At 49.5% G+C, this 15,750-nt stretch overlaps 1 protein-coding gene across 2 annotated transcripts in view; it reads left to right on the top strand.

The window, feature by feature from the left end:
- Nucleotides 1-11,025: 11,025 nt before the first annotated feature.
- The window catches only part of CDH23 (cadherin related 23), a 307,817-nt gene continuing 303,092 nt past the window's right edge, over nt 11,026-15,750 (top strand). For both annotated transcript variants that reach the window (XM_040975899.1, XM_040975900.1), the window contains exon 1: nt 11,026-11,092. In XM_040975899.1, coding sequence (XP_040831833.1) covers nt 11,026-11,092 — 67 coding nt within the window. The remainder of the gene's footprint in view (nt 11,093-15,750) is intronic.

Consider the following 15,750-nt stretch of genomic DNA (forward strand, 5'->3'; position numbering starts at 1 on the left):
TATCCTCCCTGAGACCCAGTTTTTGCCATCTGGAAAATGGGACTGCATGCTTGCCTCCAGGAGACTAGGTAGGCTGAGGGCACTCAGCTGGCAGGACGTGTACAGCTTGTGGGTTATTAGCACGTTTGCAGGTGAGTGCAGCTGATGGCACAGTCAAGTTGTGTGCATTTTCATTGTTCCAGGAAGGAGCCCTGGTCTCTTGGACTGCTGTGCTTATCATCCTGTTGTATCAGCCCTCAGCAGCCACTGATCTTCTCAGCTCTGTAGATGTGCCTCTGTGAGACTTCATTTATAAATGCTTTTGTTAAGTCCTTGGCCCGTTTTGAGTTTATTTCTTATATATGGAGTGAGGTAGGGATCCAATATCACCAATATCACTCTCTTGCATGTGGCTGTCTGGTTACCCAGCTCCATTTGTTGAAAAAATAGCTTCTCCTTGGGCCCGGCGTGGTAACCTAGCGGCTTAAAATCCTTGCCTTGTACACACTGGGATCCCATATGGGTTGTTGGTTCTAATCCTGGCAGCCCCATTTCCCATCTAACTCCCTGCTTGTGGCCTGTGAAAGCAGTTGAGGATATCCCAAAGCCTTGGGACCCTGCATCCATGTGGGAGACCAGAAGAGGGTCTTGGCTCTTGGCTTCAGATTGGCTCAGCTCCTGCTGTTGAGGCCACTTAGGAAGTAGATCATTGGACAGATCTTCCTCTCTGTATATCTCACTTTCCAATGAAAATAAAATAAATCTTTAAAAAAAAAGATTGCTTCTCTTTTTCTCTACAGTTACTTGAATGGCCTTGGCTGCTCTGTTGAAAATCACTTGACTAGTCATGTGGCTCGGTTTCTGGACTTGGAAGTCTCCTGCCTTGATCCATGTATCTATCCATGTAAATGCTATGGGTAACTTTCAGGTAGATAGCTTGGAAAACACAGAGAAGCATTAAGAGTGAAAAAAACCATCAACAATCTCACTGCTCAACATTACCCCAAAGGCTTCAGAAAGACAGTAACTGAGCTCTCGGTTTGCTAAGTAGATGTGTGTGTGTAGATAATCTGCGGCATTAGGCAGCACGGGAACACTCCCAAGGAAGAGGCTTCTGGTGTGCGCTTCGCTTCTCTATTTAACGATTTGTCATGAGCATTCTTGTCCATAATTGTTCTCTGAGAATATGCTTGGCAGTGGCCACTGCCTTGTCACCATGTGAATGTGCTGTGATTTCCTTGTGTCAGCCTCTGTTGCTGGTTATAGAGCTGATTTTCCTGGTATAACCGCTGCAGCCAGGAACACCCTCCAAAGGGAAACCTTTGTAGCCCCATATCTGTTGGTTCCCAGGGGAAGTTTCTGGTGGGAGGGATTTCCTAGTCAAAGGGCATGGCAGTTCTTAAGGCTGTGTTTCAACGACCTTGCTTACATTCATGCTAGAGTCTCAAGAAGAAATTGCCCTAGGAGGACGTTTGTGACCTTAAGCATCTCTCCCTTACTGACGTATCCCATCCTTTCCTTTGAGAAGACGAGGGGAGAGGGTGGCAAAAGACTGGGGAAGGGAGCCCACCCTGTTAGACACTCACTGCTATGCTCTTCTGACTTAGTGGGCTCACAGCTGGGGCTTTGGGCTGCTCCATCTCCCTGTGATTGAAGCAAGGGTGAGAGGAGACAAATGCCATTGAACAAGTTGGCAGGTGCCTACTGACCATGCTGAGAGGTATGAGAGTACGAACAAGGTACAGAGAAAATAAGGGTTGTGGCAGGTGGCTAGGGAGGATCAGTGTGTCTGACTGAGACATAACAAAGCAGGGTTGAGGGATGGAGATCCAGGGAATAGCCAGCTGGTGACACCTGCAAGTCCACTTCCATGGGACTAGCCCTGCTGTGAGAGACGTGTCCAGTGGAATAGGTGAATTATTTTGTCTGTCATAACTTGAGATGCGCTGTAGCCTTTTGTTTTCTGTCCTTGATTGTGGCAGACTACACCTAACAGGATGTTGGCCCTCCTGGCTCGCTATGAGCATCCAGATCTGCAGCATTAGGTACATTGGCGTCATGCCACCTCACTCCATCCTTCTTTGTCGTCGTTCTCATCTTGTGAAACTGAAGCTCGGCCCCTTCGCCATCCCCCTGCCTTTCTCTGTGCCTGCAAATGCTACCATTCTGAGTCCCTCACCCAAGTGGATTCGTGTACTTCCTTCCCTGTTGTGTTTGCCTTGAGCTGAATGTTTTCAAGGCACACACATGTGATAGCATGTGTAGAATATCTTACTGTTTGACTTAAACATTTTTTTCTGAGAGAGAATTCTCCTTTCAGCTGGCTTACTCCTCAGTGCTCGCCACCTGTCTGCAACAACTGGGGGCTGGGCTGGGGCTGAAGCCAGGAGCTGCAAGCTGGATCTCGATCTGCCACACGGAGGACAGGAACCCAGTAGCTTGAGTCCTTCCCTTTTTAAAGTGCATGCTGTGCCATCTTATGGCTGTACTGCATTCTGTGTAGCAACTCAGTTGCCGGTTGGTCAGTGATCATTTTGCCCTTGATCTGTGGGCTGCTGAGAGCATTGCTGCTATAAACACTGGGGTACAGACAGATGGACAGCTTCTGCTCTGAGTTCCCTGGTGTCTCTTCTCAGAAGGGAAATCCCTGGGTTGTCTAGCAATGCTAGGACAGTTTAAGAGCAGTTATAGTGTTTCTATACTAGCTATTCTGGATTCCAGCCACCAGTGCACAGTCCAATTGGTCTACACCTTACCAGCTTTGCTCGTGGGCATGAAGCAGGATCTCACGGTGTTTTCTTTTTTATGTTTCCCAAGAGGTAATGAGCTCAGACCCTTCTCATGTGACCACTCGTCATGTGTGTACCTGTCATGCAGGGATGTCTGCTCTGGTCTGTATAACACTGGGGTAATTTGTTGCTGTGTTGTTGGGAGTTATTTATGTATTTTTGATATTGATATCTCATCAGATCTGTGATTTGCATATGTTTTCTGTGCATTACTCTTTTGCTTTATTGACAGTGGCCTTTGATGCACAGAAAAGTCTTCATTTTGATGAAGTCTAATTTATCTAATTTTTTTCCTTTTATTATTTCTTCTTTGGGCATCATGTCCAGGAAATCATGGTCAAAGTAAATGTCATGAAAATTTTCCTTTATGTTTTGATGTGGTTATTAATATATGTGTATACAGACACACATGCATGTACATATTTCATAGTGTTGGCATCAGCTGACTGTGGCCTTGATACAGCTGTGTAGTAACCACCACCAGGATTGTTGCCATCTTGTTCCTGGCCCAAGGGTCAGCAGGATGTGTAGCAAATTTATGCTGGGCATGTTTGCCCTACATGTGGGTTCATTCTTCTTACTCTCCCTAGGCCAAAGGCCTGCCTGGACTGCACATGAGCATGTGCAGGCTCATGCTTCTTAAAGCCTAAAGGTTGGCTGAGTGTCCAGGGCCAGGTGCAGCACCAAAGGCAAGAAGTGTGTTCTGCCACTGGGAAGTTGTATGCGGCTCAGTGCAGGGCTGAAGTCTGTTTGCAGGGAAGAGAAAGATTTGGGTCAATAATCTCATCCATGCCAGGGATGTATGGCCAAGGGGCAGGGTTAACCCTGCCAGGTGTGAAGCAGAGAGGGTTGGTGTGTCAGAAATGTGGACTGAGTGGAGGGCTAAGGAGGCATTTACTGGATGCTGGGAAGACATTCGTTAGTGACTTCATCCAAAGATAGTGCAAGGACCGCCTGCATGGGTGAAGGCCTATTTGTTGAGATGGGAAAGACAGGGACTGGAATCTGCTTGGAGAAGCCTGCCTCCCCTCTACCCCTATTCTTGCTAAGTGCAGACACCTGTGCCTGTGGGTGAATGGCAGCTAGGCTCACATGGGTTCTGCTTCAGGCAACAGAGGCTATTCTGGTAGGGGAGGAGCTTGTGGGCTGGGAGTGGACATGGCATTTGTGACTATCGCAGCTGGGCCAATGCCTTCCAATGTGTGCAAAGGCCTGTGATTGCTGTGGATCCAGTAGGGGTTCAAGTTGGCTTCATGGAAGAGGTGGCCTTTGGGAAAACAGGATATGTAGGATGGAGCCAGGTAGTGTCTCAGATACATGGGGCAGTCTAGCTCTGGTGCAGAAGGGCACACAGACTGGCTGACACCAGGGAGCATGGGGTGAGGTGGGGGAAGGGAAACTGACCTTGGTCAGCTGTATTCTAACCTGCAGGTCCTGATGCACCGGGGGGTGGGGGGGAGAGGGGGAGTCTGAGGATCAGAGGCCTTGGCAATATTGGTGGACCTCAGTAAAAGAGTAAGAGTCCAAGGATGCCAAAGGCCTGGAGAGCTAGCCTTTGCCTGGTTGCTGGGGAGTTAGTCCTCGGGGCCTCCTCTCTGGAGGGAGGCTGGCCTACAGCTGTGCAAGTGGGCACCTTTCCTGCTTCTCACACGTGCACCAATGGGCAGGGGGTATGTACTCAGGGATGAGAGTGCTCCAATGTCAACGCCAAAGGTGGCAAATGTCCTCAGTGTCCACCAACAGGGACTGTGTTTCACCGTGGTGCTCTTTGTAAGGAGGCCCTGTGCTAAGTGGCAAAACTGAAATGCACCTGTCTCTGTCTGGATATACTGTCCTGTGGAAAACTAGGAGTGGGATGGTGTGAATGCCATTGGATTATTAACTTTTAAGATTTCTTTACTGAGAGAGAGCAAGAAAACATCCATCCACTGGTTCACCCCCATGTACCCTCTGTGGCTAGGAATTTCGTCCAGGTCTCCTGTGTGGAAGGCTGCTCTTCCCTGCCTCCACTCCTGGAGGGCTGGAGTAATGGCTGGAGACACAGCCTGAGGTCTGTGTTAGCTGGCAGCAGAAGTCAGGAGCTGGAGCTCGGTGATGACCTGACAAAGCACTCCCTTGTGGGGTGTAGGCATCCCAGTAGCATCCCTAATGGGCACTTCAGAAAGGGCTGAGTCTCTTAGCTGTAACCCCTTTAAGAATGTGCTGTCCACCTCTTCAAGGGCTGCATTTGAAAGAGGTGTGTGCCCATTTGTCTAGCCAGGTTGAAAAAATTTGTCATTTATCTGAAAGACAAGTCAGAGAACTCCCCTGTGCTGGTTCTCTCCCTGAATGCCCACAAAGGCTGATGGAGGGGCTGAGCTAAGCTGAAGCTAGGAGCTGAGAACCCAGTCCAGGGCTCCCATGTAGGTGGCAGGGACCTGTTAATGTGAGCCATCACCCATGATGTCTGACTGTCCAGGAAGCTGGAATCAGGGATGGACCCATGCTCCATGGGGGATCGGAGCACCTGGTGGTGTGTGCATGCTGAGTCCAACACCTGCCCCTGGGGGCATATTATTGCCTGGGGGATGTATTGCTCCCAAGAAGAGTGAAGGAAACTTATTGCTTGCTGGCAGATGTTTCTGGAAGGTGTAAGTTAATGGGCTCCAACACCAGGCTGCCCATAGCACCCTCCACCCCAACCAGGTGCCTCCTGATGTGCCCCTCCCAGCCTACCTGGTTCACCTGCCAAGCCCCAGGCATTGCTCAATGTGGGGACCCAGGGGAAGGACAAGGTCATGGCAGCTTCTGTGGTCTGGGCCGTGGGGGATCTGAAGTGTAATCATCACTGCTGATGGTGGTACTTGCAAGTGACCTGAGTGTCGTCTGCAGGTGCCTCCTTGCATGCACAAACCTCTCTGTGTAGTGGTGGGGAATAATCCCCAAATTGTATTTGATTTCTGCAGTGTATTTCTGTATTTCTATTCAAAGCCGAGTGCATCTGATTTTATGGGAATTCCTAACAGTTCAGACTCAATCGTGGCACCCTGCTGTGAAAATCGCTCACTCCTGGGAAATAGAAATGCTGCTCAAATGTCTCTCCTGGCCTGTCCCTTCCCCCTGCTTGTGGGGCCTGGGGCGTGGCCGCTTGCTAGGCAGCGGGGCTTTTTGCCCAGGCACCTCCTGGCCTGGCTGGGGGTGGAGGAGAGCTCACAGGGGGTGAGGGCCAGGACAGATCTGTTTCTTAGAAGATAGGATGTGCTCTGCTCCCACAGCCACATGGCACGTGGCTTCCACTTTTGTCTAGGGAACCAGGCTGTGTAGGGCTTTGTCTCAGATATTGTGGGAGGATCCAGAAGTGTTTAGTGGAAGGCCGGGACAGCTGGGGACCTTGGTGAGGAGCTAGTGGGATGGGGAGAAGGGGCCTCTGTGGTTTGCCCAGGGACTCCAGCTGGGCAGAGGGATTCTTGGGGGCACACCTGCAGAACCATGTGTATATGTATGCATATGTACATATGCATACACTCAGGCATGTGTTACCCTGTTAGCCAGGGACAGGATGGCCTCGGATCAGACCACATTTCAGACCACAGCCCAGTTTGAGCCCATTCTGTCTCTCGTGGGTGTAGCAGCTGGGGCTTGGGAGGCCCACCTGATGATGGGAATGGTTGATCCTTAGGTGTTGCAGTTGGAGAGAGGCAGGACTTCTGAGCTGGCACTTGCTGCCCAGGACAGAGGAAGCTCCATGGCCTTGGATGTGTCCAGCTAGCTGCTTGTCTGGGCTGTGGCCTTGGTGAGGCTCTGAGAGTGTAAGAAGGAGCCTGTTAATCAGAATGGTCTGTTCTCTGGCTGGCATGGTAGGGAGAAGATAAGGAGACCACTGATTATGAAGGCAGTGCTTGTTTATTATAGAAAATGTGCAAAAGCTGAAAGCAGGTAAATGAAAGGAAAACCACTCACAATCTTACCACTTACACCAACAGCCTGTGGGCACGCTTCTGGATTCATTCACACACATCCACTCATGCCTACATATATCACACACAGCTACAGTGCCCACACATGTTTATGATTTATACACATTCATACATGTCCACATGCGTTTACAAAATTCACACACATCCACATATGTCTATATGTGCCCTCCTGTATCCATACATGTTCACACATATTCACACCTATTTACAAAATCCACACGTCTACATGTTCTCCCTATGTCCACACGTGTCCATATATATATTACATGCATCTATGCATGCCTGTGCAAGTTCACACATGTCCACCTACACACAGTATCCACACATGACCACAGATACCCACACATAGTCCCTGGTGTATTTCCCACTTGAGCCTGTGCCCTTGGGATCTCTGGATTATTCAGGGTCACACCTCTCTGTGGCTTCCTGACCAAGTACAGCCATACTCATGTGCTCTGCTGAGGTTCTGGAGGTGGGATTGCTGGGTGTCCTGGCCTCTTGGAGTGGATGTGGGGTCTGGCTCAGGGTGCTCAGCACTCCCAAGACTCCTCAGTCCAGGCTGTCCCTTGAAGCACACATCTGAGCTCAGCAAGGGTAGAGGCTGAGCCTGGGAACCTGGCCATGGTTGGTGGCCATCACCATGGAGTTCAAGTCCAGGCCTGCCTCTTGGCTGTGTGATCTTGGAGACAGAGCAGCACAGTGTTACTCCCAGTGACATACAACATGGGCTCTGTGTTAGCATTCAAAATTGTTGACATCTTGTTCCAGTCTTGTGCCCCTAGAAGCCCTGACAGTTCTCTCTTCTGAGTCTACATTACCTGCCTGTTTTCTAGAACCTGTGTCTGCCCATTCTCATCTGGCACAGGGTTTGGCCTGGATGTTGGACCTTGACAGCTTGAAGGGCTGGCTGTGACCTTCTTTGGCAGTGGGTATTCAAGAAAGGTTTCTAGAGGGCTTCCTGGAAGAGGAGGCTCCGAACCAGTTCCCTGAAAGAGTGGGGGCAGCCAGCTGTGGCCCTTGCTCTGCAGTTCTGTGTTAGGTCTCTGCACACAGCCCAGGAAGCCCAGCACATAAGAGTATGTCCAGGAGAGAGAGGCCAGAGTGGGTGGGAGCCAGAGTGGGTGGTCCCAAGGGCACTGCAGACTCATAGGGTGGAGGAAGCCACACGTGTGTGTTTGTACGGGAGTTGGAGAGCAAGGAGTAACTGTGACACAAGGCAGAACAAGGTCAGGTTCTGCCAGAGGATCCATGCTAGTGCCAGGCCCTCCAGGGTCTGGGCAGTGCCAGCAGGCAAAGGCGACATCCTGGCCAGAAGTCAGAGCGGTGTCCTTTTGGGGCCTTTCTTCCCTGTAGCCAAAGAGACCTTCCACAGTGACAGGATAGAGCCTTCCAGGCCTCCCTACTTGCTGCCCACTTGGGAGCCTGCCATGCATGTGCCCCAAGGTGAGGATGCAAGCAGTGAGCAGGCAGCTCAGCTCATCCCTGCTCCTGGAGATGGCCCCTGCTGTCTCACAGAAGCTGGGTCATGCTGGGCCTCCCTTGACAGATGTGGACACAGGCAATGAGGTAGACCCTGAGGGGGAAAGCAGACATCCAAGGAGAGAGGCAGGGCCAGGGTGCCTGTTGAGGCTGAGCCCGAGTCAGCACCGTGGGGGCCTGGGTGTTGGCTGCAGGTGCTCCCTGCTCAACAGGCATCAGCCACAGGCTTAGGTGTGTATGTGGTGTACTGTCTGAGGGAGGTGGCCTTGCCTGCCACTTTCAGACATCTGTGAAATGGGACAAGAGCCGTGGTGGGAGACTTGAGTAGAAATACAACTCATGCAAATCCTTTGCAAGACCGGGAGTTCCTCCCTTCCCCTTGCAAGCTTCCTGCCCTTCCCAGCACCAGGGTGTACTCACCTTGCTTTTTGCTTATTGATAGATGATGATCTTACCAGATGTCTAATGACCCTAGCATCTGCTTGGGAAAGGTGGAGGGCTGCCGAACGCTCTTCCTGAGGATGCTGTCTCCCTGGGATAGAGCAGGCCATTGCTGAGCGGCTGTGTGCCTTGGCTTCTCCATATAGAAGTCAGGGCTGGGGCCGGTGACACTGGCTAGCTCCTGTATGGGGTGTGACTGGTGTGTCTGAGGTCATGAGGCTGTGAAGAGGAAGTCATCTTGTTGAACCTTCCTGATACTTAGGGATATGCAAGCAAGAGCTACATAACTCCCATGGGTGGGCATGGGAGAGGGATCACTTCCAGGTAGCACATGGGCAGGACTCAGGGACTATGACTTGTCACAGCTCTCTCCAAAAGGTCATGGCAGTGTCCTGTCAGTGTTCACCTGCATGCTTCAACTTAGTGGTCCCACAGTTGCAGAACCCCACTGTAGAATAAGATCTCAGTGTCTTATTGTGCAGACATACCCCTCTCCCCACCTGGTGGCATGGCCTGTGGCAAGAGGAGCCTGGTAATGCTCCTTGTCAGTCAGGAGAGGGTGAGACATCGTAATCTTAAATGCAGAGAAGTCTTAATGGGGAGCAGGTGGGGCAGGCATGATCCACCATCCAAGTGAACAGTTCTGGATTTGAGTCCCAGCTCACCTCTGGATTCCAGTTGGAGCCTGGGAGACAGCAGTGATAGTTTACAAGATTGGGTCTCTGCTGTCCACGTGAGAGATCTGCATGGAATGTCTGGTTCTGGGGTTTGTCCCCAGCCAGGGGCCTGCTTGTGTGTGTTGGAGAAGTGACCTGGCAGATAGGAGCTATGTCTGTCCTCTCTCTTCCATAGGTCTGCCTCTCCCATTGAAGTAATCTCTCAGTAAAAACTGCAATAAGGAAAGCAATGCTCCTCCAGCAGGCTGCGATGGAGGGTTTTCTGTACAGTGCCAGGCCAGTGGGAAAGCCAGTTGCTTGGATGGTGAGGGGACCCTTTCATGCCTGTGCCTGTGCCCGTGTGTGATGGGGCCATAGATGCTCACCTGTCTACACTGGCACCTGCACAGGCAGGGCATACTTGGCTTGTAGAATGGGACTCAGTGAAGTATCTGTCACCATTTAAAAATTCAGTGGATCTAAACAGCCACATGTCCAGCTTTCTTCATTGAGAAGAGTGAGAGCTCCACTTTGCTGGAACCATACCAGCAGCTGCTGCCTCGGGAAGAGTGTAGGCATTACTATAGGGTTGTGTGGGTTACACATGACCTTGGGGTCACCTCCCTGTGTACTCAGGGCAGGGCATAAAGACTATATGGGTGTGGAGCTTGGGGACCTTTTGCCTCAGCGCTCTCTTCATCCCTCCTCCTGCCCTAACCCAGGTTACACAGAGGCAAGAAGGAACTCTCCCTGGCAAGTCCTTGTCCCCTGGACCCATGCCTGCCCAGTGTCTCTTTTGACCATGTCCTGACAGTGGCTGTGGCACATTCTGTTGGGTCTGGGTGTTTGTTCCACTCACTGTTGGGCATGTCTGAAAGCTCCAGGCCCTAGACTCTCCCTTGTGGACAGGGGAACTCCCAGGCAAGATGCACAGCAGAGTGCATGTACCTGAGCTGTGGCCATGACCTTGCCTTGACACACCTGATGGTCTTGTGGGAGCACCAGGTCACCCTCTGGTCAGCCCAGGTCCCCTGTGGGTCAAGAGGGAGGCAGAGGTCTCCAGCCCTGCCAGCAGCAGAGGCAGCAGCCCTGGTCCCTTGGGGGGATGGGATCTGGCCTTATCTGGCCTCGTCCCTGGGGCCCTGATCTAGAACTTGGCTTTGAATTCCCCAAGATTCGGCTGCCACCAGCCACAGACTTGCTTGGAGAGACCAGTCATCTCCCCTTCAGATCCTGTTTGGGCAGAGTATCCTCTTGCCTCTTTGCACACCCCTCGTGATATAGACTCATTGACTAGTGGGTTTGTGGGACTTCACAGCCCCTCCCAGACCCAGGTCTTCTTGGCTGGCAGCAACTCTTTCATCCTGACCCCGGCAGATCAGACTATGGGTTGTTGGAGCTGGAGGCCCTTCCCGTAGCCACCACCTGCAGTTTGTGCCTGCCACTAGGCCTTGCCTGGAATTCCTCATGGGGCAGTCGGCCCAGCCCAGTGGCCTTGAGTTTGCTCTGTGTGGTGGGCAGGAGGGGATGAGGTCACACCTGGTGTGCCAGACCCGCCTTCTTCCCATCCCTGCCCGTTGGAGTTGATTGTTCTGCTCCCTTTTCAAACCCTGGTGTCCATGCTGTTACAGATTGTGGGAAGGGCTGGGAATGCTGAAGAGTGCACCCCCTTGCAACAATAGGAGCCTTCTCACCCCCTTCTCTTTCTTTGTGTCTCTAGGAGCCATGTGGGGTCACATCTCCAGTGTCTGCTGTGCAGTTTGGCTTTGTGTAATTCTCCCTGGATGCTGGGGTAAGTCTGCTCTCCCAGAGACTGATGGCCGTTCTGCTGGTGTTTGCACTGGGTGCACAGGGACCCCATAGCCCCCATCTTGCTGGGTGTGATTGGAGTGCACACCTTCCTCTCTGGGCCTCCATGGCCATCCAAAGTCCTCTCGGTGCTGAAAATACTAGTGGTCCCCAGGGCACTGCCCACAGGAGGGCTCTGGAGGAACTTGAGACACACTTGAGCAGGGAGAGGAGGAGCAACCTGTCATGGTGAACTGTCCTTCACCCGGGGTTGCAGGGATGGCTGCAGCTCTGTTCAGTTTCCCAGCTGCCTTTGGGTGCCTACTGTGTAATGCTGTGTGTCCTTCTCTGCAAGGTGGGTGGAGAAGCTAACGATGCTCTGGAGTTCAGGTGCAGCTGAAGGAGAGACACACCGCTGGCTGTCATGCAGCAGGTGTGGTACTAAAGGGCATCCCCCAGCTGCAGGGAGGAAAGGACTCAGTGACCTCTGTGAGGGACAGGAGATGACCAGCCAAGGGGGAGTGGTTTCCTTGGGCTACTTTCCAGATTGCCAAAGCAGATTGACCAAGGGGAGCAGGAAGACACACTCTGCAGAGGGGGCAACTTGCATGGCCAGCTCTGAGCTCATGGACACCTCTGGCTCTGCAGAGGGGACTGAGGGAGGCCCAGGAGATTTTTTTCTCTTGGCCCCTGGCCAGCAGGTAGCAAAGATCAAGCCTGTTCTGGGCTGCACTATGTAAAGGCCAGGACTGCAGGCATGCCAGGCACAGTGTCTCTCAGGGACACAGTGTCCTCAGGGAAGAGCCATGGGTATGGTGTGCCAGGCGACACACAGAGACACATTCCTGTGAGGCAGTTCCTTCTCCCTCTGAGGGGAGCCAGGCTGAGTCCCTGGAGGAAATGGCAACCTTGTAGTTAGCTGCTTGCTGCCTGACCCTCACTCTCCTTGCCTGGGTTCCTGAATGCTCCTAGTTTGGGGAACTCGCTTCCATTCGGGCAGCCCAGGATCCTGGCATAGACTGTTAGGTAAGCAGGAGCCTCAGACCTTTTCCACCTCTGACACCTTTGACCAGAGGAGAACTGGAAGCTGGCAGAAGCCGTTGGCCCAAGCAGGGGTTGTGGATCCTCCCTGGGGATATCTGCGGGATTACATCCCAGCCTGTCCACCACTGCCACCTGTCCTATGTGGGAGGCTTCAGCCAGGGCACGTGCAGGCAGCTCTGGCCTCTGGGTTTGTCAGACAATGGGAGTTGGAGCCCTTGCCTTGTCCGCTTCCCCAGGGACCTGGGGACCTTGGACATCTATGCCCTTCCCTGTTCTGTTCCTCTCACCTGTCACAAAGCAACATGTGCGCAAGCAGAGAGCAGGTGCTGGGTCCTCAGCTGCCTGCCTCCATCCAGGAGGAGCATCTCTCCTTGCACTCTAGGTCTGGAATGTGGCTGTGTGAGAGGAGCAGAAATCCAGGCTTCCAGACCCAAGGCCCACATGCTGAGGGGTCCCTTGGGCAAGTGTCTTAATCTCTATGTTCATGTCCTGTGGCTCTAAGTAGGAAAGAGATGGGACTGTCCATCCCGAGTTGGAGAAGAAAGACCTATGAAACAGCACCTAGCACAAACTAGGTCCTTCAGTGCTTGAACTTGCTGTTAGGTTTTTGATTAGCAGCAGTGACTTTCCTCTCAAGGGAGCCAAATGGGGCACAGAAACCGGAGAGGCTAAGCAAATTACCTGAGACTGTCCAGTAATTCTTTGACAAAATGTGAGCCATCTTGCACCTGTGGATCAGCATGCTTTGCCATGTACACCATGTCCCTCTCTGTCATTGCTGGGCATGGCCCATACTTCTTGGTCCCCAGCTGAAGTAGCCAGTCTTATTTCTTTCACATGTTGGGGCAATGGCTGCCTTAGGGACTGAAGGGTAAGTGGCTTCCCATGTTATCTCCCTGAGCCAACCTCCAGACATGCACCCCTGGTCCCTAACCTGACACCTGCCCCAACCCCTCTTCCTCTACCTGTCCCCTAGGCTAATCCACCATGAAACCCTGAGAGAAAAAATTGGTCATTATTGAAGACCCTGATTTTAGTTATCTTAGCAATATAGATTAACCCAAGAGATGAGATATACAGTCAGCAGCCTAGACATATTTGCAAAACTGTAAACATTTATCTGTATCTGGCTTTTTTGCTGTTAAGCATTACCTGTCCTGGAACTTTTGGAAATGCAGAAATTTGAATTAGTCTTCTGTGAAAAAAAAATTTTTTTTATAGTAATAGTATTTTGATATGACAGAATTATGTTCCACTTAGCATCTCACAGTATCTTTAATACAATCCAAATGCCTACTCAGTGGTATCTACTAAATAAAACTTTCAAATTTTTAAAATGCATATCAAGGATGTCAAGATTTATAATATCTAATTGAAATAGAATCTCTTTATAAAACACAATGTAGATGAGATGTAATTATTGGCATTAAGTGATTATTTTAAATACCTATAAAATAAGTACATAACTTTTATCAATCTTAAGCGAAGTGAACATACTGAAAGGCAGAAAACACAAAGATCACTTCAACATAGAATCTTATATTCTGAGACACTTCAACAAAGCCAGGTCTGGAGTTCACTGGAGCCAACTAGAAAGATTTAATCGTTAATTAGATTTAAAAAAAAAACAATTAAGAGGAGATGTTATAATAATATGTGCTTTTAAAACTTTGTTGTTATAACAGAAGATCAGATTTTAATTCCATAAAGCAATGATGGACATTTTAGAAACCGCTGCAAACAGTTTTTAAAGAAGATATATCTAAATATAAAGACTAGCAGATAAAAGCATAGGTGCATCCCATACCTGGAAAAAATTTAACAGTGGATTAGATGTTGCTTTGATTCCAGTTTATGTTGGTGTAAATGTTACACATTTAAAGGAATGCCTTAAACAATACCCTAAGAGTTATATTCATAAAATTCAAAAATTCCAAATAAAAACTTACTAGAGTTAAAAGAGAGATGTCAATTATGAAAAAAACATTGTTTTATAAAGTACAAGAGGCTAGGTATTCTTCTGTGGACCCAGTTTAGTTTATCTCCTACCACTCTGCTCTTGGCTAAAAAAGATTGGGGGTACCAGGCTTGACAAAGGGGGAAAAAAGTAAAACATGCTGGAGAAACTGCACCTGTGGGCTGAGTATCCTAACAGAGAGGAGGGGGAGGAGGTCAGGGAGTGATTGTACCTGCTGGAGAGAAGAGAGTTTAACCCTAAAATTGCTGGGCAGGAGGAGGAACTTCAGTAGAGGATGCTTGCAGCTGCGAAATGGCAGGTGGGTGGAAAATGTAAACTGGACAAGGATGCCTAATCAGTCAATCTGGAATCCACGTGAGCAAGTCCATGACCTATGGAAAAATGAAAGCACTCCCTCCTCCAAATTTTAAGAGGAAATTGGGTCCTTTCCATTGGCCAGTAAGGATATCTTCAAAATCTGATTAGAGAAACTATTTTGTTAGATGACCCATCTGTAAAGACTAAAGAAGCAGGTTAAGGAAAAAGTTAAGGAACAAATCTTTTGAAATATAACTGGATGACCTAACAAGAAGGAGATTTTTAGCTAAATGGTATCAAATTGTACCTACAAGGGTGAAGAGTGCTATTTGTCAGGTCTCATCCTTGGATATTAGATAACTAAGCTGTTAAAAGCTATAAGGAACAATTATTTAATTTACATCTTTGCAAAAAGGCTCCTATTCCTATGATATCTCTTAATAATTAAGGTGGAGACCAAAGCACAATAAGGAGTAATAACCTTTTTATACATGGAAAGGAGATGCAGCCACTCTAAAGGCCCTTGTTGTCACAAACATACAGTTGGGATATGAACAGTAGGTAGAATAATTAATTGCCAAGGAAGATACCAACTTTTAATTAGCATTTCCACAATCAATATCAGGTTTTAAGTCTGTTACTCTTCTATAGGCACAGCTTGGGTAAAATATTGCTGTCTTTTAAATCTCTGATTCTTTAGGGCCCGAGACTGGCCCCGCCAGGAGTTTCCTGACCACAGCTGCTGGCCATCATGATCAATTTTAGATTTACATTTACATACTTTTGCCCAATGTACACCTCTGTGACATTTAGAATTTATCTTAGGGCATTGATCCTTAGCAGTATTAGTGCCACATTTTTGAGCTAAAAGAGATGCTGCTGCTCGGCATGATTTTGGAAGGTGTCTGGGCTTCCCACCATTAAAACATTTAGCATGACATTTAAATCTATTTTGCTTTAACCCATTGCTTAATGCAGCGCTTGATATTTTAGTTTTGTACCTTTCAGAGACAATATCCATACATGACCCCATTACTTGGGGGGCCCAGGACAGGGTCCGCCTCCCGTTTCCCTGCATCTGACCCTGTACAGACTGATTACTCAATCTAGATCGACTTTGAGGCAATAGAACTGTTCCATTCTTGTGGAATTTAGACTGACAAGCCTTTTGCCAATGAAATCCCTTCTCACACCGTGGACAGACAGTGCGAGGAATATTTAAATTAGGGTTAGGAGTGTCCATATAAGTTTTATCCTGTTTGAAATTTTGGGATGATTTTCTGACAGGACAGCTGTGGCTGAAATGCCCTACTCCACCACAAGAATAGCAATTGTTTCTTTTT

Source organism: Ochotona curzoniae, unplaced genomic scaffold (assembly GCF_017591425.1).
Source record: "Ochotona curzoniae isolate NIBS_2020 unplaced genomic scaffold, NIBS_Ocur_1.0 contig_2692, whole genome shotgun sequence".
NCBI lineage: Eukaryota > Metazoa > Chordata > Mammalia > Lagomorpha > Ochotonidae > Ochotona > Ochotona curzoniae.